Source organism: Myiozetetes cayanensis, unplaced genomic scaffold (assembly GCF_022539395.1).
Source record: "Myiozetetes cayanensis isolate MyiCay16 unplaced genomic scaffold, myiCay2020 scf1, whole genome shotgun sequence".
In the NCBI taxonomy this organism is placed as follows: Eukaryota; Metazoa; Chordata; class Aves; order Passeriformes; family Tyrannidae; genus Myiozetetes; species Myiozetetes cayanensis.
In genome coordinates, this window is record NW_026086604.1 from 145,162,691 (window position 1) to 145,187,465 (window position 24,775).

A 24,775-nucleotide genomic window follows, 5' to 3' on the forward strand; every position below is an offset into this window, starting at 1 on the left:
CAGATTAGTGACAGGCGCTGACTTTGGAATGAAGACAGTAGAAAGGGATGCAGGAGGTAGTAACCCAGGAATCCTAACAAGGTGGTTGTATTTAGCTACCAGCCAGTAGCTCTACAGCAGTGATGTTAACACCACTCGTCTGCTTTCACTCAGTATCACTGTTGATCTGAAAGCCTGCATTTGTTATGCCTGCCCTTTTTTTAATCATAATGGCCTGTTTTCACAGCAGCTGTCATTCGAGTTGCATATGCAAATCATTTCATTCATGCTGGTGTACTTGATCTTAGGGGTAACACTGATCACTGGAGTTATGGCTTGTAAAGTGTGAGCATGTCCTGCTCCAAGATCCGTGTTCCAGTTGATGAGCAGCATTTTGCAGATGCAAAATGATTTAGGGGTGCAGAGGTTGGCCAGGCCTGCTGAATTCAGTCCTTGGCCTACCAGGAAGAGCCAGGCTGTGCAGTGATTGTATTGTTGTTGTTTCTCTTGCTCATCAGCACAACGAAAGGCAATGTGTCCCGGGATGGTAGGTGATGGAGTTGGAAGTGGTTGCTTTCTCTGGATCAACACATCACAATAAACATACTTGCAGGTTTTTTGGATGATGAAATTCTTAACCAGGAATATTTTTGAAAACCTTCAGCAAAGAAAAGCAGGTCATTAATTGTGACTTCATCGAAGCAGATCTGTCTCTGTGCAGTGGGCTGTGCTTAGTGCTGCAAGGCTCTGCACTGAACTAACTGTTCTGTGGTGACTCCTCCACTGTTTCCCTTTGCTTGTCTGTGTCACACTCCCTTCCAGTACTGATGATGATGATGATGTCTTTGCTGGGTCTCTTCTAGGCTTCTAGAATAGTCTGAAAAAGCTGTCATCTGTCCCTTTTTAAATATTAACTTCATGATGCTCTTGAAGCTACTTTGACTGCAGAGTGCTTTGATGTGTATGTGCAGTGTCAAGAGACTGGAGAGGGACTGTTATTTCCATACACCTGTTAATGCAGTGTGTCTCCAGAGGAGTCTGTTTTCCCTCTGACTAAAAGCAGGGATATTGTATTATAGCAACGCTGCCTGTTCACATCTGTTCAAACAAACAGTTTGTCCCCATCACAGTACTGATCCAAGGCAAAGAGCTGTTGTGGATCCTTGTTTTATAACCTGAAACTTTTGTGCAGTGGTGACAGCAGCGTCCAGACAGTGACTTGAGAGCAGCACACGTGCTAAAGCAGCTTTCTTAGGGGATGGCCAGGGTAAGGCAGGAGCTCTCTCTTTGATTCTCCATTTCAAGTGGCAGTTACTGGTGTTGTAATGGAAGTTGTAGGTGTGCTTTACACTGTTTATTTGGACACTGTGTTCACTTGGCTTTGCTGTTTGAATCGCTCCATTTTTTTTTGAAAGGGTGCTTTGATTTATGAGGTGGGTTGAAACCCCCAGTTTCAGCTATTTCAGCCCACTTACTCGAGATAACGCTCAAATTGTGGAGACTTGATGGGGCAATGACCTTTGGGGGAGGAGGAAAGTTGGACAACAGCAGCTTCTGGGAGACTCTGTTCAAACCCAGGAGGCGTAGGCAGGGACTGCACAGTGGGGTTGGGAACATCCAACTGTGCAGCTTTGGGAAGCTGTGGGCAACTTAGCTAACACTGCCCTGACCCCATTCCCTGACTCAGTTTCCCTGCTTATCACTACAGTGACAGATGAGGGGTTTTACGAGTGTTAGTTATTTGGGAAAATGACCTCAACCAGAGGACAACACAAACTTTACTCAGTGTACCAGAACTGCCCCGTAATGGTGTCTGGAGTGCATCGTGAAGGCCAAAGCAGAGCTGCAAAGCTGGGTTTGTGTGTTCTGGTCAGTACATTATTATTCCTACAAGAGCTGTGACACTGTTTGCTTTTGCAGTTGCATAACACAAACACTGAGTAAGATTCCTCAGCTCACAGCGCGTTGGCATTTCATGAATCCGAGGAAGAGAAGCAATTCTCATCACTTTTGGGACTGAGTGTGCTTCGTGACTGAGGACTAGATGGGCTGGAAGCTACAACAGATGTGAAAGCAACATGGTGAACTTTTAGCTAATTGTCATTATTTAGGTTTAGTATATTCATAAGTGAGGTTCTGTGTGGTTTAGCCTCCAAAGACTTTTTTATTTTTTTAATCAAGATCACTTACTTCATGGTATTTACATTTAGGAAATTTATCGTGCTAAACTGCTTGGAAAATGAGGAAAATATCATATAATAAGTTCAAACTTAGCTTTGATGCCAATTGTATTTAAATGTCTTATGTTACAACTAATTACAGTTGCCTCAATGTTTCTTAGAAATGTGTGTAAACCCCCTTTTAAGAAAGCAAAGGATAAATGGCTGCATCTAATGTGGGAATCTCCTGAAATTTGAAATCTTAAAGTAAATTTCTGAGTTTTGCTATCTGCAATAGACTAGTTAAAAGTACAGCACCTGACGTAGCCTTTTCTTGGTACTTTAAAGCCTGTAACTAGTTCTTTTTCTTAGTGCCTTGGCTGACAATGACACGGATGAGTGACTTCTTATCCCTTCCTTTGTGTAATTGTGACGTTTCTGTATTTCTTCTTTGTTCTAGCTTTTACAAAACTGATCACAGTAAATGGCCAAGAATATCATCTTCAGCTGGTTGATACTGCTGGCCAAGTAAGTTATCTTTCCTTCTTTGAATCTTCCTTCAGAGTTAAGACAATAGGTATTCATATCTCTGTTGAGCTAAGTTTGTAGTGACCATGCATTCAGAGGCTTAAAAATGATCCTGACTTCTTGTTTAGTCACTATAGACTTTCTTTGTAGTGTTTATTTAAAGGCTTTGGTTTGGGTTTTGTTAGTGATTTTTTTGTTTTGTTTTTTTCCTGTCTATTGAATGAATGCTAAAAAAAAGGAAGAGGGAACTTGTTTGATATTTACAGAGTAAATTAGCAGTCTTGCTTTAGACGGAAAACGTCACTTTAGTAAACCGTGGGGAGATTTTCCATGACTTTTTCCTATTTGTTTGTGCTCCAGCTACCCCACCATGACTTGTATCCATGAAAGAGTCATGGGGAGTAGGCAGAAATGCGTGTAGGTGGTACTTGCTGGGCTACCAATAGACTGCTGCAGTTTGTTTACATTTTAAGGCGATGGTTCACGAGCGCGTCCGAGCTTACCGTAATGACAGGGAGCACAGGAGGAGACAGGGAACACGTGTCCTGGAGCGTGCTTGGGAGCTTCATGAGGTGCAGGTGTTCATTACACACAGATCTAGGTGTTCATTACACAGGGCTGCTTGGCTGAACTTGCACTGCACGTTCCCTGCACGGGAGCACTGCCTCTTTTGAAAGACTCTGTGTTAGGGAAAGAACCATCAGGGATCATTAAAACCCTGTATTTTTATCCTCAACATTTTTTAGCTTACACGTTCTTACCTTCCGTGATCTCATACGATGCCTTTGGGTTTTTCCAAACTGTGAGTGGTGTTAAACAATGTTAGTGTTGTAAAATCTGCTGCCAGTACTTAAGAACTGTAAAGCTGCAGGATGCTTGCTCATAGCTGGGGACTGTTCAGAAGGGCTGTAACCTTCTAGGTATGTTTGATTGCTTTCTTTGAAGAGCACCGTGCTGTATTTAGGTGGTGTCAGCTTGTGGTGCTCATCAGCAACACGTATAATCTCTGAGCTGTCTGAGCGCAGTGCTGGCCACACGTTCTGGGGGCAGGATTGTTTGATGGGGAATTGTTCTGCAGAGGAGAGTGAGGGTGAGAGAGGGGCAGGCTGAGAAGTGTGAGCAGCAGAGGAAGCTCCATAGGTGTCATTTTGTGCCATTGTAAGCGCACTTGCCTTACAGCTCCAACTGTGCAGCTCAGTGATAAAAGAAAAAATTCCTCTTTGAGGAGGAAATTGCTTTCTGGGAAGGCAGTGTAACTCACCAGTCACATACCTCTGTTGCTGAGGATTGATTTAATGTTACAGAGTACTGCAGAGCCAAAATAGCTTCTTTCCCAGCCTGTCGTTATTTTCAAATTTAATTCTTCGTGGAATTGCTTGAACTTTTGAGTTCTGGCTCACAGGGTTAGAGGGGAGAGATGATTTGGGGTTATGGAGGGTGTGGCTTGGACAGATTTCTTTTTTAAATTGGTCTTGCTTAATGATCCATAGGGAGTACTTATGTGTATACAGCACAGATTATATTTTAGCTGTGTTATGTACTTTTGAAAACCCGACTATGGCTTCAAAAGTTGTAGCAGCATTATTGTATCACTTGACAAATTTCTTAATTTGACCCACAAGTTCCAGGGAGTTGGCAGGTTTTCTTCCTTCTCCTAACAAGCTAAAAATTAAGTCATGAATTAGGAATAGCTGAGGTTATGACACTTATTTTTCTTGGTACTCCTCCTCTGTCGTGTGCCTCCTTACCTGCCATGGTTATTTACCGAGCTCTGTGCAGTTCAGTTCAGGAGGAGTCTTGGTACAGGGTCACCGAAGAGAAGCGCAAAAGGAAATCTTACCTAACACCAAATTCCAGGGGGGGCAGTCCTGAGGAATTCCGGGTAAAGTCAAACAACTGCAGAGCTGCACTTTCACCTGTTTTACACACAGACTAGCTTGGATGCCTCCTCTATTGACTTTGGGATTACACATCCCACTGGAGTGGCAGTTTGGCATTTCGCAGAAGATGGGGGAGGGCTGCCCTCTGTGTGTAGCAATAAAGGCAAATAAGGGCAGCTTTTGTCAAGTGTTATTCTTTCAAACTTTTTTTGGCTGGATCTGTGAAGTTGATTTATAAAGAGTTTTTCCTCTTCTGCCAGTTAGGGAAGTTTGATTCCTTTTGGCTGTCTGGATTTAAGCAGTGTGATTGCACTGCTCCATCTGTTCAGCCATGACAATACACAGAGAGGTTATTCGATCTTAAGCTAAAATTAACATTATCAGAAGCACAGGTTTAACAGTTTGAGAACTCATCTATTAAGAAGTATGGCTGTTGTCAAAATGGATATTTTTCCTGGGAATATCAGTGGGAACAACTTAGGTTATTAACGTTGTGTTCCTAGTGTTTGTGTTGCATTACCTGCAGTATATGAGTCTGTTTCATTTGCCTTTTTGGTCAATTTCTTTTCTAGAGGGGTAGTAAATTCAGTGATGAACTTTCTGGTGTTTTGTTGTTGTTTTTTTTTTATTATTATTTAAACACTTGTCATATACTGTAACCTTAAAGTTGTCATAAAGCGTCTAATAACTGTATTTCTTGCATCTTTAGTTGATAAACATTAGTTAGTAAGCCACAATTAATCACTTCCTAACAGACCCCTTAGGTAATTTAGATGTGATCAGTGTCACTTGAAATTACAAACTGCTAGATCCTGTTGTCAGCTGTTGAAATTAGGATTTTGAAATGTATCACCAGCTAGACAAGAGGCATAGTTGCTAATTAGTGGTGGGACAGAGTAGATGTTTTGTACTAATAGAAACTGATAATTAAGCAGGATAAGAGGATTGGGAATAGCTTCAGCTCATCCATAGTCTTAGAGGGAATAAAACAGAAAAGCTGTAGATTAAATTGTACAGTATAAAGACTGACTTTAGCTTTCTCTTAATTTGGTAAAGATTCCACATCTGACATGGCGTTGAAAAAAATTCTGAAAGTACTACCCGTATAAAATGCACCTCATGTCTTAGAAATATCACTGGCTTATCTGATGGTGATCTAATAGCATCAATTTCTGAACTGTGGCAACCTTAATTTTAACTGCAATATTCCTTCTACAGGATGAATACTCCATATTTCCTCAGACGTACTCCATAGACATCAATGGCTACATTCTTGTTTATTCAGTCACGTCAATAAAAAGGTAATAAAATCTGTTGTGTTCTTCTGGTTTAGGTGTTTTCTGGGTTTAGCTTCTACCTCTGCTGTGTTTTTTTAATCTGTGAATAATTCAATTAATATCTCTCTCCTTAGAAATACAATAGAAATTAAAATTAATGTTTTTTTCTCAGAAATGTCCCCTCAGATCCAAATACCACAGGCACTTTGCAGACTAATATGCAAGGTGCCATGTAAGAAATGAGATAGTGCTGAACTAGATTGTTTTGAGGTGTAAGTGAAAGTATAAAGAGTGATTTCGGGAATAAATATAGAGTTCATTGCTCTTGCATCAGATACAAAGGCAGACATAAACCCAAACCTAAAGGGCACTGTATCTTCATGTAAAGTACCCAATTAGTTGCTAGATCAGTCTCTCAGCCTTGTAGCTTTTCATTTTACTGAGATTTCTTTGACTTCTTGTCTTGGATTGTTCTGATTAACCATCAGAAATTTTCTTATAAACAGCAATATATGACTCTTGGGCTGCAGACTCACTCTTGACATGCTGCATTCAGAGGATCTGTTTTTTCCATGCTCTTAGCTGTCCATTCTGACGTGAGGGCAGAGTCCATCGTAGCTGGAGTCGTTTACTTGCAAGATTCATCTCGGCCTTCATATTACTATGTCATCTTCTGTTATTTTCTCCCTTCCTGGGGTCATCTTGCTTGTTTAAATACTGGTTATTCTTGAAGAGATGCTAATTTTCTAATATTGTACAGTATCTTCTTTTGCAACAACCGAATTAATCCTGTTTTCTTAACTTTTTTGGAGTTAAATGAATAAGATCTTAGACCTTTCACTGTCATCGGGTGCAAGAGAAGTAGGTGCTTCTCTTACACTTGAAGGAAGCTGATCAGCTCTTTGTGAGTCCTGAAGCATTCCATGTCTTTCCCTCTAAATCAGACAAAACTGGTCACTTCGAGTGCTCCTTAGCAGACCACTGTAATACAGTTTGCCTGTTGGCTCTTCTGTACTTCTCAAAGAAAAGATATGGTCTGGTTATGAACTTCTGTTGCTTCCAAGGTCTTTAATGCTGAACAGATTTTACAGTCCTTCATTCTTGATTTTCATCCTGAGTTCTGAAGTAGAGAAGGGCAAACACGTGCAATACGAAGGAAATGCAATGGATGTTGGGCTTTCGTGTGTCTGGAGATACTAAACTACCCAATTCTGTTGGATCTGGGTTTTTTAATGAGGTTGGTGCTGAGTAACTTGTATGAAATAGGAGTTAAGTGTTCCCTGCCTTCAGTGGACAATCCTCCACTCCCAAAGTGAGTGCAGAAATGTCCACTGATAAGTGGTACTGTGAGGACAAAAGTGGCTTTGACTCAGATCAGCATAGATCACTTGGATGATTCTGCAGCTTGTGCTGTTCCTTGGTTGGCAGCTAAAGGACGTGTTCTTTCTTAGTCACTCAGTTGTTGCATTCAGTTGGCTAAAACAGAAACCAAGTTATGGTGAGAATATGAACAGGACAGAATAATTTAATACTGCAGGTAGAAACTCTTACCCTCAGTATTTAGTCTTGATCAATTTATTCCAAGATTGTTTGGGTTTGAGGGGTTTTTTTTTGTTCCTTTAAATTTTCAAAGTACCAATGATCCCATCCTGTTCAATTCCTTGTGTTCTGTATCAAGACAGTGTTTAGGCAGTAGGGAAGATCTTCCACAATACTCTGGTAGCGTCAATGACTTGCCCAGGCAGTCAGATCAGTCGCCATCTGTCTTGACTTCTGTCCAAGTGTGTGTATTGATCTGAGTATTGATCCAGCTGGGGTGAGAGCTTTGACAGCAAACTTAATAGAAATGTTCTTTTAAAATCACCATCTTCCCTGCCAACCTCCAGTGGGAAGTTTAAATAGGACTTGAATAAGAGCTAATGCCCTACATTTTTCATATTCCCAGGCTCTCAGCAGCAAGGTTACTGGGAGGCTTTTGCTCTAGTTCAGCTTAATTAAATTCCAATTTTGTATCTTGCTAAGTTTCATGATTTCGTGTAACACATTTATCTGACAGCTAGTAATTTATTTTTTTTGCATTTCACACATTTCACTGTTTGCTGCAACCCATTTGCTTGACAGAACTGGAAAGGACCTCTTTTGGTTTCCAGATCTCTCTCATTTTCACAGCTTAATGTGATGATGTTCTTTTTGAATTGGTCAGCGTCTGTCTTGGTGTGTCGCTGCTCCTTCTGACCTTAATTATTTGAAAAGCTTCCTAGAACACTAATTGGTCAAGCCAGTTTCGTTCCTGGCAGTTCTTAGCAACTTGTTTCTGTGTCAGAATTGTGTTTGAGTTTAAATAGCACTTCTCTTGTGATTTTCCACCTTGATCAGTTAACAAAGATCAGTTGTTTATTTTATTTTTTATTTTATTTATTTTTATTTTTGCTGGAAAAGGAAGCTTGTGAACTCTTAGACAGACAGATAGGTACCCTGAACTGGGAAATGGGGAGCCCAGGTTGAACAAGAACATCTTGGCAGCACTGTGCTCTGGGACAACACCAGGGCTGTGCTGTGGTGTATTCCTGGCTCACCTGGAAACAACACACCTAACGGGCAAGGAAACAAGAGATTGTGCTGTGCCAGGGATTCAGTTGTCCTGTGGCTAATGTGCTAAGATCCTTCCTCTTTCTTCAGACTGAGGAACAGTTTTGTGGTTTGTAGCAGATTTTTTGGTAGCATTTTCATTCTTCTTTCAGTTTGCAGGGTCACCTAGTTCTGTGTGTAGCGTTGCCTCTCAACTCTGTCACAGCCAAGCTCCATTTAATTCTCATTTTTTAAATAATTAGGAATGTCCAAGGCGAGTTCTAAAGACCAGAATTTCACTAATAGTTTTCAGCATAAGCTCTTTGTGTCCTTAAAGTCCTTTCATTGATTCCACATTTTCCTGTAATCTGTAGTATCCAGCTTGAGTTACCAGTAGTAAGTTGTGCCAGACTGAGTCAGGCTTTTGTTTACAAAGAACTCATTTTCTTGATAGGATATACTGAAACTGTTAGCTGAACATGGAGAAACATTGTGTTCTACTCAGTCTCAAAAATTATTGCTGCAGTCAGACAAATTGTCCTACTTGACAGAAAATCCATCTTAAATGTGGTAGTATTTATTGTTCCAAAGTGAGAGGCTTTAATGCTTTGAACAGTGTTTTTAAGCACCAGGTCTTTGATTGCTCTGAAATGAAAGTGTGTTTGAGTGCTGCTCTATTGTTAAGAGTTTCAGTTCTAATTGAAATGCAGTGCAAGTCATGACACTGCTTGTAGCTAACAACCTTGGAAACTGGAAAAGCTTCAGTCCCTTTTTTTGGTTGTTGTGTGTCTCATCTGTGGGTCTGTGCCTCCCTTAAAACAGATCCGAGTTGTGCACTTCGTGTACCAGCGTTTTTTCCATAATGTAACTAGAGGAGCACAACATCTGCTCTTCAGCCCCGTTTATAGCTTGTTCCCAAAAGTACTAAATGTCAAATGCAGTGGATTTTGTTAGTGAGATTTTTGCCTTCTTGGTATTTCCCAGTACTGCTTCTTTACCTCCTGTCATCCAAACTTCACGTACGTGGTAGGGCAACAGACAACAAGTATTTGAATAATCACTGTTTCAATGCCATCCTGCAGATCAGTTTACTCACTTTCCATAGGAAATTAAAATTTTAGGCTTATTTTGGCTTTCACATAAATAAAACTTTGAAAATTATGTATGAACTAACTGTTCTTAAAAAACAATGTATTCTTTTGAGATGGAGCCTGCTTAACTAATTTCTTTTTCTTTCCAATTGCTTTAATTTGACATACTCATCCAGGGTTGTTGGACTGTAGCAGTTAAATTTCTCACTGCAGATACAAACCAGATGAGAGGTGGGAGGGACTTGGGGTGATTCTGTGTTAGATGCATCAGTCCTGGGTAATGTTATTTATTTCTGCAAATGCCATAGCTGGGGAGGCTGTAAGGGATAGGCACAGGCTGGTCGCTGCTGCTGCTGGGACCAGTTTGCTGTTGTAACACAAGTGGGTGAGACTTTGGGGCATCTTTGCAGTTCTGCCATTGTACATAGAGTTAAGTTTTAAACACAGCAACCTACATATGCATGTAATTGCTTGTGTATTGGGTATTGAGGATAAACATCAGAGTGCATGTGTGACTTCATCCCTTTATTTTGCAGTTTTGAAGTGATAAAAGTTATCCATGGCAAGTTATTGGATATGGTGGGAAAAGTCCAGTAAGTAGTGACACTTTCATCTCATTTCATTGCAGGCATGTTGCTAGTGCTTTGTTCAGTATACTGTAACTGTTCTGAAGTTCTGAACTTTCTTTCACAGAATACCCATTATGCTGGTTGGAAATAAAAAAGACCTGCATATGGAACGGTATGTGAACTCCAGAATGTGGGAAATGCAAGGCAGCAGCCCACATTCCTGTGGCTGCAGCGCCCTGGCTTTGTTCTTGGCTTTCCATAACTGAAATCAAATTGTAGGTTAAAATAAGGTACTGGCAAAGGAACTGTGTCCAGAATGTGAACTGTGAGCCATGAACTTCTGTTGTAATGTTGATTTTTTTCTATGAGGTTCCAGGGACAGTCATTTAACACTCTGGGTTTGGGTTGTGGGTTTGTTTTTTTTTTTGTTGTTTTTTTTTCCCAAAATAAGTAACAGAAGTGTATTTGTCACAACTGTACAATACCAGATGATGTTACAGATGATGAAAATAAAGCAGTACTTTGGGACTGCTGCTCTTCTGGGTCACAGAGGAGTTTTATACCTGGCCCAGTAGTGCATTTGACAGCAGCCAAAAGCAAATGCTTTGGATCAGACTTCATAAGACATTCCTATTGCAATGCACTTAATGTACTTTGGTACTTGGAGGTATTTCTTGACATATCAGATTGCAATTTTTCTGCAAGTTATAAAGAACATACTTTTCTTTCTTTGGTCAGGGTGATCAGCTATGAAGAAGGGAAAGCTTTAGCAGAATCCTGGAATGCAGCTTTCTTGGAATCTTCTGCTAAAGAAAATCAGGTAATGGATTTAAGAGTCACTTCATTCAAGCAGCAGTGTAATGGATGACTCATAGTTTCACTTAATAAAAGAAGCTGAAGTATTTGCATGTACTCTGCAGATATTTTGTGTAGATGGAAACAGAATGGCTGCCTGCAGTCAGGTTTATGTGTTTTATCCATGCAACTGTCAACGGGAGGAGGAAGTGAAGAACTGAAAGTTAAGCTTCTCTGAGCATAGCAGAACACTTAGTGACAAACTAAAACCCAGATCCACGAGGTGTGGGTGGGACAGGGCTTGTTACTTTGAACAGGAGGTCACTGGTTACACAGCAGGGAGTTGGTATGAGGGGTTTAAGGTGCTGGGCAAGGCTCAGTCTCTCTGTTGTGGGGAATAATCATTCTGTGTGTCCATGGGGTGGGGGGCGCTCAGAAAGGTGTTAGAGCACAGCAGAGGCTCAGACACCACTGTGGCACAGCTGGAGTGAAGCTGCACAACCAGCCATGCACATTTGCACTTGTTGGTCTCCTATCACAGGAAGAAAGTGTTTAATTACATGGTAAATAACATCTCATTATTGGTTGCTCTAAATAACCTTCTTTAAAATGCCTCCTAAGTATGTTTTGGTATCTGAATTTGTTCCTGTGGCTGGTAATAATATTTTGTCATTGATTTGACACCTTACACATCTAAGCTACAAGAACCTCCTAGTTCAGATGTGAAGTAATGGATTAATGGATAACTGCTGCAGGCTGGGGAGGAGGTGTGGGGTTTTTCTCCTTTTTTTTTTTTTTTTTTTTTTTAATTTATTTTTTTCCTGTAGGTCTCAACATCATCAAAGCTTTTGATTTTTGAAAATATAGACACATGATAAGGTCTCACATTTAAGTTAGCATATCACATCCTTGCCCTCCTTGATAACATGAGCCCAAACAGAAGGGCAGTTGTGTAGCTATGACATGACCTGTTTCAGCAGCCTTTCTTTCTTTTCCTCTCCCCTATCCCCAAAATCAAAACAGAAGCTTTTGTCTATTGTTTATTGTCAACAATTCTATAAGTTACTTGAGTAAAGTTGGATTTTCCCTGGAAGGAAAACTTGGATTATTTTTTGTCACCAGATACGGAACACTTGGAGTTAGTTTATCAGTATTTCTGACTTGTATGAACCTTGTCAAAACTGGGCATGATGAAAGCATGAAACTTCTCAATACCTTCTCTGTATGCTGGAGAGCTTCAAATGCATACCAAAGGAAATTAAATTGACAGTGTAAAGAACAAACCCATTAAAAACATCTGATCTTTTTTTTCCACTTCTTTATTTTTAAATTACTTAATACTTCTGGATTAGGCAAAGCTATTGCCAGTGCTCTTTTTCTTTTGGCATATGTTCCCAGTGTGTAACAGCACAGCAATTCATATGCAGCAGAATATCTTAGTGGTAACTTTTCTGGAGTTTTTATTGTTCTTGACCCAAGAATAAAAAAGGTTGGCTTTATTTATGCAAAGAAGCTGCAAGCTTTCTAGGATGCTCGGCATGTCTTGTGTGTTAACTTGCTGCACTGACAAAGCCCCATTGACTGCCATGTATTTGTGCCCGTTCCTTACTCTCAGACTGTCTGTATTAAGTTAAGCTGCCAGCTGGAATTTATATGGCAAACTTGGGAGCCCTCAGGGAAATCAGAGTGGCAATTGCATGTCTGATACTCAGAATCCTGGACAGGCCCGTACAAATCCCACAAAAAAAAAAATAAATCAGAAGTTGTGTGTATTCTTGCTGGCAAAGGTCTTCCTTTCAGCAGGATCCTCCAGAACAGTCACTGCAGGTCACTGTGAGTTGTGTCCCTCTGGATTTAGCAGCAGGTTGTCAGAGACAGGTGCTCAAACACAGTTCCTCCTCCACGCCTCTTACATAATACACTTGGAAAATTTGTCCAACTTGAAGTTTGGGAGATCATATGTCACTTCTGAGATGGGTGCTCACAGCATGTGACCATCCTGCAGGCTCCCTGACATATTTCCTTCGGAGGGTTGGGATGTACGGGAGAAAGTGGGAAGGAGCCCAAAACTGGCACAGCTGCCTTAGTCTGTCTTGCAGACCTCCACCTCTGAAGAGGTGGAATACTGAGCTTTGAGAGCCAAGTGTGGAGTCTGGATCTTTGAGGTGCTGGGGGAACAGGAGACGCCAGGCATTGTGACATCCCTCCCTGTGGGTTGGACCAGGAGCCCTTCTGAACTCAGGAGGGTTTTTTCCTCCAAATCCTAATTTGACAGGGTAAAACCACTGACCTATAAACCTCTCTCAAGACAGAATATCTTCTCTTACTCTGAAACTGTCTCTGGTTTGGAGGGGAAAAGGTTTTGACCTTGATAACAACCTGTGTAGTCATTTTCCTGGTACTGAATGTTCACCTTGCATAAGTCAACATTACTGGAAAAAGAAATCTGTTGGTATTTTTGCTTTGAAGTTTATCCAAATAATCACCTGTACTGGCTCGGTGCAGTAAGTGTAGCTTGACTATTGACAGTGATTCTAAACTCTTTCCAAAAGTGCTTTGGCTTCTGTTTGCTTAACAGAATGCCAGTTCAATGCTTAAAGGGATGAACTGGACTGGATTGGGAATTTAGAACTTCAGCAGAGAGTTCAAACCTAACCTTCCTGAGTGGGGGGACATCTTAATTCTCTCAGAAGCCAAGCCATCTGTATGTGGTGGATGTGGAGCTGAGGAATGACAGTGTCTGGTGTGCTGGTCTGAGATTGGCTGGGTATGTGCTGTTCTTCACAGCTGTGAGGAGAGAAGGTCTTTCTGCCACAGGGGTTAGACCACACTCCATCAGCTGTGTGGTCTGTCCTTCATAATAGCTCTGTTTGCAAAGAACTGCTGAAACCAGAGGTGTTCTCTGTAACAGGATCTGATGGCAAAGGCTCATTTCTCCCTCTTCTATCTTCCTGCTTTGCCCTTATGCCCCTCTCCCTCCCCCCCCCCAAAAAAAATCCTTTTTGGAGCATCTATGAGAGTCCAAGGAGCATAGCCCAGCAATACTGGGCAATTAAAATAGCTCTGTAGATTAATTTGAGCAAACTATACCTATTCTGCCAGGAGTTAGCAAAAGATAACACATTCCAGAAATGGCGTGACTTGGAGTAGATGGAAAGTGAGACAGGCAAAGATCAAAGCTGTGGTGATGGTAAATGGCAGTGGTTGGCCACAGTCCTCAAGGTCAGATACATCTCCTCCAGACACGGGTGACCTGGTAGGACTTTGGGAGGAGCCTGCATATCACCAGCACATCAGTCATCAGGGGAAATCCCTGGGCTTTGGGAAGGCAATTCTGAGACTTCATGGAAGAGACCTCTCTGAGGTGACTGCTGGGCTATTATTGTAATGTCTTCTCAAGCTGCTTGGTTATTACCAGACATGCTGAACTGCTCTGGATAACTTCAGGAACTTCAGGCCTTTCTTGTGGGATTCCTTACTTAGTGTCACCTAGGCCATGGTAGAGTGCTTCATCTTAATCCCAGTGCAATAAAGTGGTAACTGTTTGAAATACAGCCAGAATCCAAATTGGTCTTAAACCCAGTTGGAGGTGGAAGCCAATTTTTACTGCAAGAATTTAGGGAGTAACAAGCAACCAAATTATGTTCATCCAGCAAGGAAGTAGCAAAAAATGCACCTCTTACCAAAATGGAGCTCTCTTAAAAGACAACTTGGTGGTTGCTTATTTTTCAAGGGCAGCTTCATCTCTGAGCTCAGAAGATGCAGAGCTCAGTAAATGCTTCAGAGTAGTTTGGGATCCAGGGGTCTGACATGTTTGGACTGGCCAAGGATGGAGGAAAAACTCTCTCTTCCTTTGCCTAAGTATTGTTCAAATTCCTTTGCCCATTTCTGTGCCAGGATAAACCAGTAGTATGAGCAGTTGAGAGTTACCTCTTTAAAAAAATAGAACACTTGCCAAAGGATGACTACAGCGGCTGTGGGCTGGATTTGGGTGCTTGCACCTTCCTGCTGGCTCCTGGCAGCGTGTTCCCAACTGCCTTCTCATGCAGAGAATTCCACATCCCGAGCTGTCTGTCCTGCTCCCACCTAGGGGCACATCTGCAGCAGCAGCTGAGTCTCTGGTGTCTCCTGCACGGTGCTGAGCTCCCTGGGGAGCAGGTGTTGCCCAGGCTGACATGGATTTTGTTTCCTCAGGGGGAGAAAGGTAGAAGGAAGCCAGATGGCTTTCTGTGGGCTAGGTGTGACCCACATTCCGTAACTGGAACATATGGAGGCAGATGCATATAAAGTCTGGCTGCATTCTTTATTCCTTGTCACAAAGCACAGCTTCCTGTGTTGTTTAAAGGCTCAGTCTAAAATTCATCAGCAGATTTGAGCTGGATTACAAATTCCAAAGCTTTAACTGTGGGACAGCGATTAAACCTTCCCAGTGAATATGTATTTTCTGTGAAATGAATTAACAAACCCTGTGAACTCCTACATCCTAGTGCCTCAAACAGCACGTCTTTGACAGGGAATGTGCAGCTTCTCGGTTGACAGAGTAAGTTGTGGAGGTTTTTTAATGGGTGCTGTGAAACGTGGGCATGAACAACTTGTGCAATGAAATGAAACCATTGAAAATTTTGCCTCCAAGGAGACAGTGGTGCAGTATATTTGTAAATCAGTGTATCACCAAGTTTTGATTAAGGGAAATTCTTCATTAGTGGAACCAGTTTGATAGCAACTGCAGTGCATGGTTCTCCTAGAGTCTAATTTGCCCAGGAAATGTTGTATCATTACTGAACTAATGAGCCACTTCTGTCAGGTTCTGCTGGGATTGCAGGAAGCTCCATTATATGCAGGAATACTCTATTTCCAGCTGGTGAAGTATTTTAAATAGTTCCAGCACATCATACTGTGCACAAACAGTATAAATATGGGAAACTTCAACATTCAGTCTAATCTTGTTAAGTTTGTTGTGGGGATTCAGTCAATGGGATTAATTTGGAAGTGATCCAGTTGAGAATTATGTCTTGTGGAGGTGGAAAAACATGTGTTAGATCAGAATACATAGTCATAAATCACCGGGTGCTCTTCAGCCTGCTGATTAAAACCAACCCTTTTTATCCTCTTTCGTACTGTAACTGCTTTTATATAATGAATATACTTTCTTATTTTGGAATTCCTGAAATGGATGCCTGGAGGTTAGATCAAATGGCACGTCAGAGAGGATCAGGAGAATGTTTCCAACTTGAGGATTCACACACTGAAGCATTAACCATACAGTGCAGACTGTTTAAAATATAAACCCCCTTTCTCTCAGATGGGCTTAATCAAAGGATATTGCTTAATATTAGTGACTTGTTCAGCTTGTGTTTTCCTCTTGTGTTCCTGCACCTTGTCTAATACAGATCTTACCTATGGGGAGGATGAGAATATCAAGAATATTGAAGTAACATTCATACTGGGCTGTGCAGAGTCAGTGTTGAGAGCTGAAAAAATCTGCTGCCTTCTGTAATTACTTGGTATCTTAAAAATTACTGAGAGGAAATGGATTGGCTTGTTCTCCGGAGCAGCACAGCATCAAGATCTTCCATCTCTCAGTCATTGGGTGCAAGCTCACTATGCAAAATAAAGTGAATTACAGTTATTGGCTTTGTTGTGAGTCTGGCTCACTTTGTACCTGCCCTCCCTGCTGTGGCAGAAACCAGTTGAGAGTTGCTGTGGAACGGGGTTTCACACTTCCCCTTGGAACAGAAATTACCCTATTTTCCCTCTTCGCTTTCAGAATGAGCGTTGGATGTGCATTTGTCTGCTGATGTAACCAGTAGAACTGCTAACATATTTTTAATTTTTTTTTTTTCAGTAAGTAGGCTGTTTCTCCTTCGCTCCTAATGGTGTGCTCTCTCTCTCTCTGCAGACTGCCGTTGATGTTTTTAAGAGGATAATTTTGGAGGCAGAAAAAATCGATGGGGCAGCTTCACAAGGGAAGTCTTCATGCTCAGTAATGTAATTCCACTGCAAAACCTGAAAACACTGGGAATACATTCTACCTGAAGAAGCAAAACTGCCCATTATCTTTAAAGATAAACTATGCTTCTTTTTTTTTTTTTTTCCTTTTTTTAATTTTTTTTTTTTTTCTTCTGTTAACCTGAAAGATAAACAGTTGGTTTGGAGCCTTTCCCTTCAGATTATGTTAAACTCTGACTCCTGTGCAAATGGCTTCACTTCCATTTTCAAATTTTAAGCAATCATATTTTCAATTTATATATTGTATTTCTTAATATTATGACCAAGAATTTTACTGGCATTAATTTTTCAGTGTAGTTTGTTGGTTAGAATAATCATCAAAATGATGCATATTGTTACACTACTATTAACTAGGCTTGGATATCAGTGTTTCTTTGTGTTAAATGTATACTTGTAAATAAAATAGCTGCAAACCTTAAATGTTCTGTTTATAATTTTTCGTTGATTACTCCATATCAACTTTTTTTTTTTTTTTTTAAATTTTATTTTATTTTGTTTTTTCTTCGTGAAAAATGTTCACCTGCTGACCTTAAGAGGAGGCGTGAGATCCTTGGAGCCAACGGATTGTTTGACTATTGCTTGGGAAGTTGTTTGCGAGTGATCCCAAACATTTTTTGCTACTGGAACTCCAGGCTGGCCAAGGAGCTCAGCTTTGCTTTGTTCATGGGAAGGAGAGACGAGTGACAGCTTTTTTTTTTTTATCTTTTGGAAGGGGTTTCAGTCTGTGTTTTTCCTCTGTACCTGTTGAGTGGAGGGTGCGCGGGGGTCCCGAGGAAGGGGCCGGCGGACCCTGCGCTGTGGACTGTTCACCTGGACTTGTAACTGGGAACGCTGTCAGGATGGAGTGGATTTATCCAGGTCACAAGCGTAGACTTGTTAAGAGAACAAACAAACAAACAAAAAAATGTCATTTAAAATAAATTGCACGTCCTGAACAAACCGATGTGGGCTGTTTGTCGTGCGTTTCTCTTCTGCGTGGCACTGGTGGAGGTGAGCGGTCTCCTGGCACCTGGCACAGCCCTGTGCAGCTTTCCCTGACCAGCTCCTTGGCTTTTGGACCAGAGGCTTTAAACAAGCCTTAATCTCTCAAGTCTGGAAACAAACCACTTCAACTATATACTTAAAAAATGTGCGGTTGAGCTCCTTCGTATTGAAAAGCAAAACAAAACCCAAAACAGTAAAAACAAACAAGGCTGGTCTGGGGAACAGTTAATTAAAGGAAGTGTTTCTCATGCATTTTTGTGTCCATCTGAAAATTTAATTTCTGGCAGGAGAAAAATGGAGGGGAAACTTGCAATGTTTTTGCAACCTGATTTAGCTGTTGCATTCTGGTCTGTGCTAAAAGATGCAAGTTCAGCATCTTGTTTCTTGATTTTCTTTGTGCAGTTGTTCCCTCATATTAAATAGAAAATGGTCTAAATCTCTCGATTAGCAGTGTGTGAAGTAAAAGTTGGTATTTTCTTTGGTTACCATGAGATTAAGTGGCTTCCTGGTGAAAGAAAAAAAAGAAGTTGCTCTTTTTTTCTCCATTTAGGATATTTCCCAAAGTTTCTGAAAACTCCTGTTACATGCATTTCCATACCCTGTGCCAAGTGCAGGTGCAGTAGCTGGATGGTTGTCATACATGATGGATTGCTGGAGTTGAACAGCGTCGGAGTGCTGGTTCAGGGAAACCAGTCCATGCTTTGATTTCAGGTCCGGGCTGAGCTGGGGCCGTTCTCTTCCCAAGAACCTGCAGCACTGGAAGGAGGGTCGTCTGGCTGATGGTGAAGTCACTGGAATGAATGTGCAGCACAGAGCAGTGTGTGTCTGTGTCTGTGGGGTGTTGTTACCCTTCACTGCCTGATCGCTGTGGGGTGATGGGTGACCTGTTGCGTGACCGGAGCCTGTGGCGTTGCATCACGGACACAGTGTCATGTGGTCTGGATCACAGGGTGGAAGTTCTGGAATGACACAAACCCCAGTGGCCACATCTACTCCATTTTTTTGTGAAACACTGGCTGCATGGGTACTGGCAATCTAAAGCCCAAAATAGCTGCTGCACTGGGGCGTGAGGTGTGCCAGCTGCTAAGACTTGAAAGCAGATGGATGAGGACACATGCAGCTTGGTAGTCCTGGGATAACCCAGGTCCTGCCTTCCAGGGTGAGGCTTTTCAGAAGGGCTTAAAGGCAAGTGCAGGTTCTCTGGATGATTTGCAGCTTCCAAGACTTGTAAGGGACTTTTTTAGAAGGGTGTGTAGTGGTGGGATGAGGGGGAATGGCTTCAAACTGAGAGTGGATTTAGAATAACTGTTAGAAGAAATTCTTTACTGTAGGGGCGATGAGATACTGGCACAGGTTGCCCAGAGAAGTTGTGGATGCCCCATTCCTGTAAGTGCTCAAAGCCAGGTTGGATGAAGCTCTTGAGCAACCTGGTCTGGAGGAAGGTATCTCTGTCCGTGGCAGGGAGGTTGGAACTGGATGACCTTTTGGGTCCCTTCCAACCCAAACGATTCATGTACTTGGCACTGAGAGGGATGTACTTCCATTGCGTTTTCCATAATAGCTGAAAAATTGGATTAATCCACATAGGTTGTTCCATTTCTCCTGCTGCTGTTTCATCCAGTAAAAAAATGTGAATTATTCCACTTGTCCGAGCCTTTCTCTGCTAATAAGATCTAAAGACCAGCCATGTGCAGTGGTGTTGCAGTTCTGCTGAAATGTGTAGTGAAGTGTGGCCAGTGAACTCCTCATCCTTTGCTGTACAGGCATCTCAGCTGGCTTTTGGGATGGCACTTCCCAGCAGCTGGAGTCCAACAGGGGCTGGGGCAGCCTCCTGCTTCCTTGCCCTGAGCTGGCACGAGTCAGGTTCTTCACTGTGAGAGCCCTGAGGTGGGGTGGTGGGAAGTCTTGGAAGCCTCGTTAAGTACAGAAGCAAGAAATTGCTATCTTAAAAAAATTGCTTCTTGCCTGGAGTTGATGAATTTATGCAGCCCTGTCTGGCAGCTGCCCTGATCCTTTGGAGGCTGCTGGAGGATTGTGATAAATGGTGCACAGATGGAAAGGTAAGTCACAGGGGAAATAAGTTCTGTGGTCCAGGCTAGAAAAAAACATTTATATACACTGAACAGGGCCCAGCCTTATTCTTAAGGGATGATCACTGGCAAAGGTGAAAGCACAAAGATCCTTTTGCTGTTGAGGAAACAAAATTTTTTCACTGTGGGAATGACCAAGCACTGTCCATTTTTAGTCTTCCACCTTGGAGATACTCAGAAGCTGCCTGGACGTGGTCCTGAACAAACAGCTCCAGGTGGGTTGGACGAGGTGATCTCCAGAGGTCCCTACTGACCTCAACCACTCTCTGGTTATGTGAGGATTTAACAACTGTAAGTCAACTTAAATTCTCTTTGACTTGTGTGATTTAAAATGTGCTGGTCTGGAAATGACTCGTGCCTTGCTTGTGCTCCTGCCCAGCTCCTCGCTTTGCTGTGTGAATAATCCTGGGTCCCAGAGCCTGAGCTGCCCATCTCCCATCCTGCTGTGCATGGAATGCTGAGGACAAGGAAGGTGGTGGGGCAGGTGAGCTTGGCAAGGGGAGAACAGACTGCAGACACAAGGTGGATACATGAGCCTTCTTTTTCCTGTTGTTTCTGTGCACAGTGAATTTTGTCCCTGCCTGATTAACTCCATGATGGGGAAGGCTGGGGACAGTTCTGCTGTGGGTCTGCAGAGTCTTCTGCATAGTGCTGCTTCCAGCTTCTGTAAAGGGTTGATGAGAGCACACTGGGGAAGAAAAGAACTGGAAAAGTGTTTTTACTGCTCCCACATGTCTGCAGTAGCTGTACTGTCGCATGTGGACCAGGGCAGAGCAGCATGGGCTGAATCAGACCCTGCCGATCAAGTTCTCTCAGCACAGGAGGCATCAGGGAAGGCTTCAGCCTTTTAACTATTCTGATTTCTTTGAATGGAGAAGTTTCTGTGTCCAGACTCGCACCCTGACAGGGATCAAGGACAATTTTTGCAGTTGCCCATGTCTCTGGCACAGGTGGGCATACAACACCCAGCTGGGTGTACCCCAACCTGCAGCACTTCCCTTCGAGGTGCAAGACGGGCAGCAGCCCGGAACAAGAAGGACAGCCTTTGGCACGGTGCATATTTTTGTGTTTTCACCTGTTCCAGAAAGGAATGTATGGCCCTACACCTTTGTTGCTGAAGAATTGGTGCTGCTGCAGATGTCACAGGCCGCTGTGCCAGCGTGGCGCAGGTGGTGACGATGTGCCCGGGCTTGCTGGGCTTACCCTGCTAATTAGCACTGCTGAGCCAGAGCCTCCCCAGAAGGAGAAATCAACAGGTTCTGATTAGTCCTTATGTAATCAGGACTGCTCATCTTCAGAGCGTTTCGCTAATACTGACTCATCCTCACAGCCTCAGCTAATAAGGTCAAAATTGCTCCTCTTTGACACCTGGGCAGGGGGAGCAGGAACCTTTGCACAGATCCTTCAGCTCGTTACTGGCAGGTGGAAATGTGGCTGAGCTAGTCTGGGTGATGGGTGTCTTCAGCATTCAGCTTTTCCTTAGGTGTCCTGCTTCCCTACTGGAACTTTTTCTTCTTGAAATACAATGAAAACTGAAAGGATTTCACCCCCCCCCCCCCCCCCAAACCCCAGGCTTTCTGATGCTTTCCAAAATGAAGTCCAAGTCTCATCTCAGTCAGATGCTGGCTTGTGCCATGAGTTGCACTAACACTGATCCCTAGACACAATATTACTGAAGAAAAGCTTCTAAGATTTTTTTCAATACCCATCTCTGTAATTGGCTAAACCTGACCAGCAGGTCCCATCTCCAAGGTGAGAAGTTATTTTCCTAGCGGGAACCTGGCCAGATATGAACCATCATTCTGTGACGGGGTTTCCTCAGTCCGGGAAGGTTTTCTGGAGTCTGGACATGGTCACATGGGTGACACGAGGCGTTGCATGGCGTGGGGTGGGATGGCCACTCTTGGCAGAGAGATTGCAGAGACTATGTCTTGGTGCATCCACGATGAAGACAGCATACTGAACACGAAACCATCGCCTGGCAGCTGATTCCCATTTCTAGCAACAGGTGATTGTATTCTGCCAGTGAGGGGGTGGGTTGAATGTTTTTTGCAGGGTGTTCTGCAGTCAGTGTAACCAGCCTCCCCAGCAGGTCTGGGAGGCAGCACATGGTGTACTCAGGCACTGGGAATGGGTTAATCACCAGCAGAAATTAGTACTTCGCCAACTGGTCTGAGGTGGGCTTCGTCGAGCAAAGTGGATTTCACACAGACACTCTCCCTTGAGTCATAAGGATGGTTTCTCACTGTGAGGTCTGTTGCTGCTCTGCAGAGGCCCACAGGATGTGCTCATTATTCCCAGCAGCAAGACAAAAAATTTTCTGCCCATGGTTGTTCCATATCTAATAAGCTCCAAGTATCTCATACCAAGGAAGGTGAAGAATCCATGAGCTTTTTAAGGCAAGATGGCATTTTGAAAGCCCTGAGATAAGGATTTTCTGCACAGGGTCTTAACAGTGCTTTGCAAATCCTACAGGCTCCTCCAGAAGCTGAAGGGTGGCCCTTCCAGAGGATGTGGAGCAACTCCCTGGCTGCTGCTCCCTTAATTGTTATTTGTGGGGGGTTGTACCTGCCACAGGGGGTACTTCTGAGCAGAATGCTAATCCTGCAAAGCCTTTGACAAGGAACATTCCTATTCACATTAGTGAGGTCACTCCCAAAGATTTGCCTCCAAGAGTCACACCCTTTCAACCCCCTGGCTCTGGCCTGGAGCAAATTGTCTGCCCCAGCATCATGTGCCTGAAAGGCTGATGGTGGCCAAAGGCTCCTCAGGCTGCTCCTTCCTCTCTTTCCTTGGCAGCCTTTCCATCTTTGCCAAGGAATTAAGGGAGTTTGTCCAAGAATTACCATTTGCCATTCTTCCATATTCTTTTTGCCCCCATTATTTTCCTTTTTTTTTGTAAATGGGTCCTTTGTTATTTTATATCTTTAACATGGTTTCTCAAAGAAATGAGAATAAAGTTGTCTCACCCTTTTTCCATCTCTCCTAAAATAGCTTTTGAGCCTGTTGGACAACTTCTAACAAATCTGACAGCTGGGCACAAGTCTCAGATTCATCAAGCTCCTGCACATTTAATTAAATCTCACACCTTAGGAGAAACAGGAAAATCCCATCATGAGACAGAGCCGGAGGAAACCAGGCTTTTGTGGTTCCATAAAAAAACTCCTCCTGGGGTAATATTTGCTTTCCTGGGTACTTTGGGGCCAGTTTGCCATGGATGCTGTGGGTCTCCCTCTCATGGCCGATGCAAAGAGCACTGGGCTGTTATGACCCCAATGGATGGAGAGTTGGGTCCCAGTGCCAACGACGGTGCCACCTCGTCCCCCTCATGTTTCCAGCCGTGGCTCAGAAGAGGGACACATCTCCTTCCCTCCCAGGGCACCAAGTGCATGGCCACAGGGAAGGGCTGGTTTTGGGGAACACTGCTAGTGCCCCCCAAGCCCTGGCTGCCGCTCTTCCAAGCGGGACTTTCTGTGCACTGTTACTTTTCTCTGCACCATCTGGTGATTAATTTAACACCTTAAAATTAGCACTGGCACTTCAGTGAGGGTTTGGGTAGGGTTTGTTTTGTGGTTGTTTTTTTTTTTCAAATTAGATGAGGCTTTTTTAATTCTTTCCTGCAGCCCCTCGGAACACAGAAATGCACGCCGTGTTTCTGTGATGAAGGGCAGGTTTACCTGCATCAGCTGAAAAATGTGTTTCTTCTCCCAGGCACAGTGTGCCACCTCCTTCTTTCCTCCTCCAGCGCATCCCAGTCAACTGACACCCTCCAGCTCAGCCTACGTGTGCGCGCACACGCGCTCATTAACTTCTACATCTTAATTGAAAGGGTGGCGTGCGTTACAGCCCCAGTGATGATATCCTTCCTTCTGGAATGGTCTTTAATCTTGGAGCGAAGCGGTGAACCAAGGCAGCTGAGCGGGGCTGCCAGGCGAGGCTGCTGGCAACGTGTGAGCACTTGGACCTGCCAAGAAATGAGGTTTTAGGGTTCGGATTTGGAGCGTGTGCCTGATGGTCCAGGATAAGAGGGGAGGTGACGAGGGCCCAGTGGGTGAGGAAGAGGAGGATTTGATGAGCAGGAGCTGGGTGTTAAGTCTCTTCCAGAGCTAATAAATAGCATAATAGACAAATCTCCTTTTAACCCCTGGTGCATCTCCGAATGCTGGTCCATGCCCGATGCACTTGCCTTTACCTCTTCATAGCCTGGCTCATTAATATAAAATGATGAGGTTTATGGGCTGGCGGTTTCCTTTGCTTATTGATTCGCCCTGAGAATAAGACAATTAAAATCTGTGGATGTTCTTATAACACAGACAAGGACGTTATGGTCCCATATAGCTGCAATATAAGTCACTTTATTACAGTAACTTTATGGTTCAAAAAGTCCCTCTAATCCTGATTTACAGCTGTGAGCCAGAGCTTCAATACTGGAAGATCGAAACAGTCCTAAAAATTATGCTCCTGAATAACATCAGTGGGTTTGTAAGCCCAACATTTGTGCTTTGGAGGGATGGCTTTCAGAGGTGCCGTTTAAGGACATTTGAAGGTTGAATGGGAAACCATTGGTTTGATGGATGGAGTGCAGTGTGCATTGGTGAGGAGTCTTCCAAGGATCTCCACTCTTGGCTGCAGTGCTGCAATAGGTGGGAAGAAGCTGGAAAAAAACAACAGCCTGATAGTAAAAGGCAGCAAACCTAACACAGGGAAATCACACGCCATTCTTAGAGAGACGCTGCTGGTTCCTTACTTACTTGTTATCTGCTCTAAGGAAAAGTAAAAAAGGGAGGAAAAGAACCAACCAACCAAACAACAACAACAAAAAAGAAGTCCTCCAAAAAGGAGCGGT

The 24,775-nt window shown here is 43.1% G+C and overlaps 1 protein-coding gene across 2 annotated transcripts in view; it reads left to right on the plus strand.

The window, feature by feature from the left end:
* Nucleotides 1-17,798, plus strand: part of RHEB (Ras homolog, mTORC1 binding) — a 39,931-nt gene extending 22,133 nt beyond the window's left edge. The window contains exons 3-8 of one of the 2 annotated variants that reach the window (XM_050310899.1): nt 2,599-2,666; nt 5,765-5,847; nt 10,019-10,075; nt 10,176-10,223; nt 10,790-10,871; nt 16,746-17,798. In XM_050310899.1, the coding sequence (XP_050166856.1) occupies nt 2,599-2,666; nt 5,765-5,847; nt 10,019-10,075; nt 10,176-10,223; nt 10,790-10,871; nt 16,746-16,838 (431 nt within the window). In that variant the 3' untranslated portion in view covers nt 16,839-17,798. The remainder of the gene's footprint in view (nt 1-2,598; nt 2,667-5,764; nt 5,848-10,018; nt 10,076-10,175; nt 10,224-10,789; nt 10,872-16,745) is intronic. The other variant, XM_050310907.1, reaches the window with a different exon arrangement.
* The last annotated feature ends 6,977 nt before the right edge of the window (nt 17,799-24,775 follow it).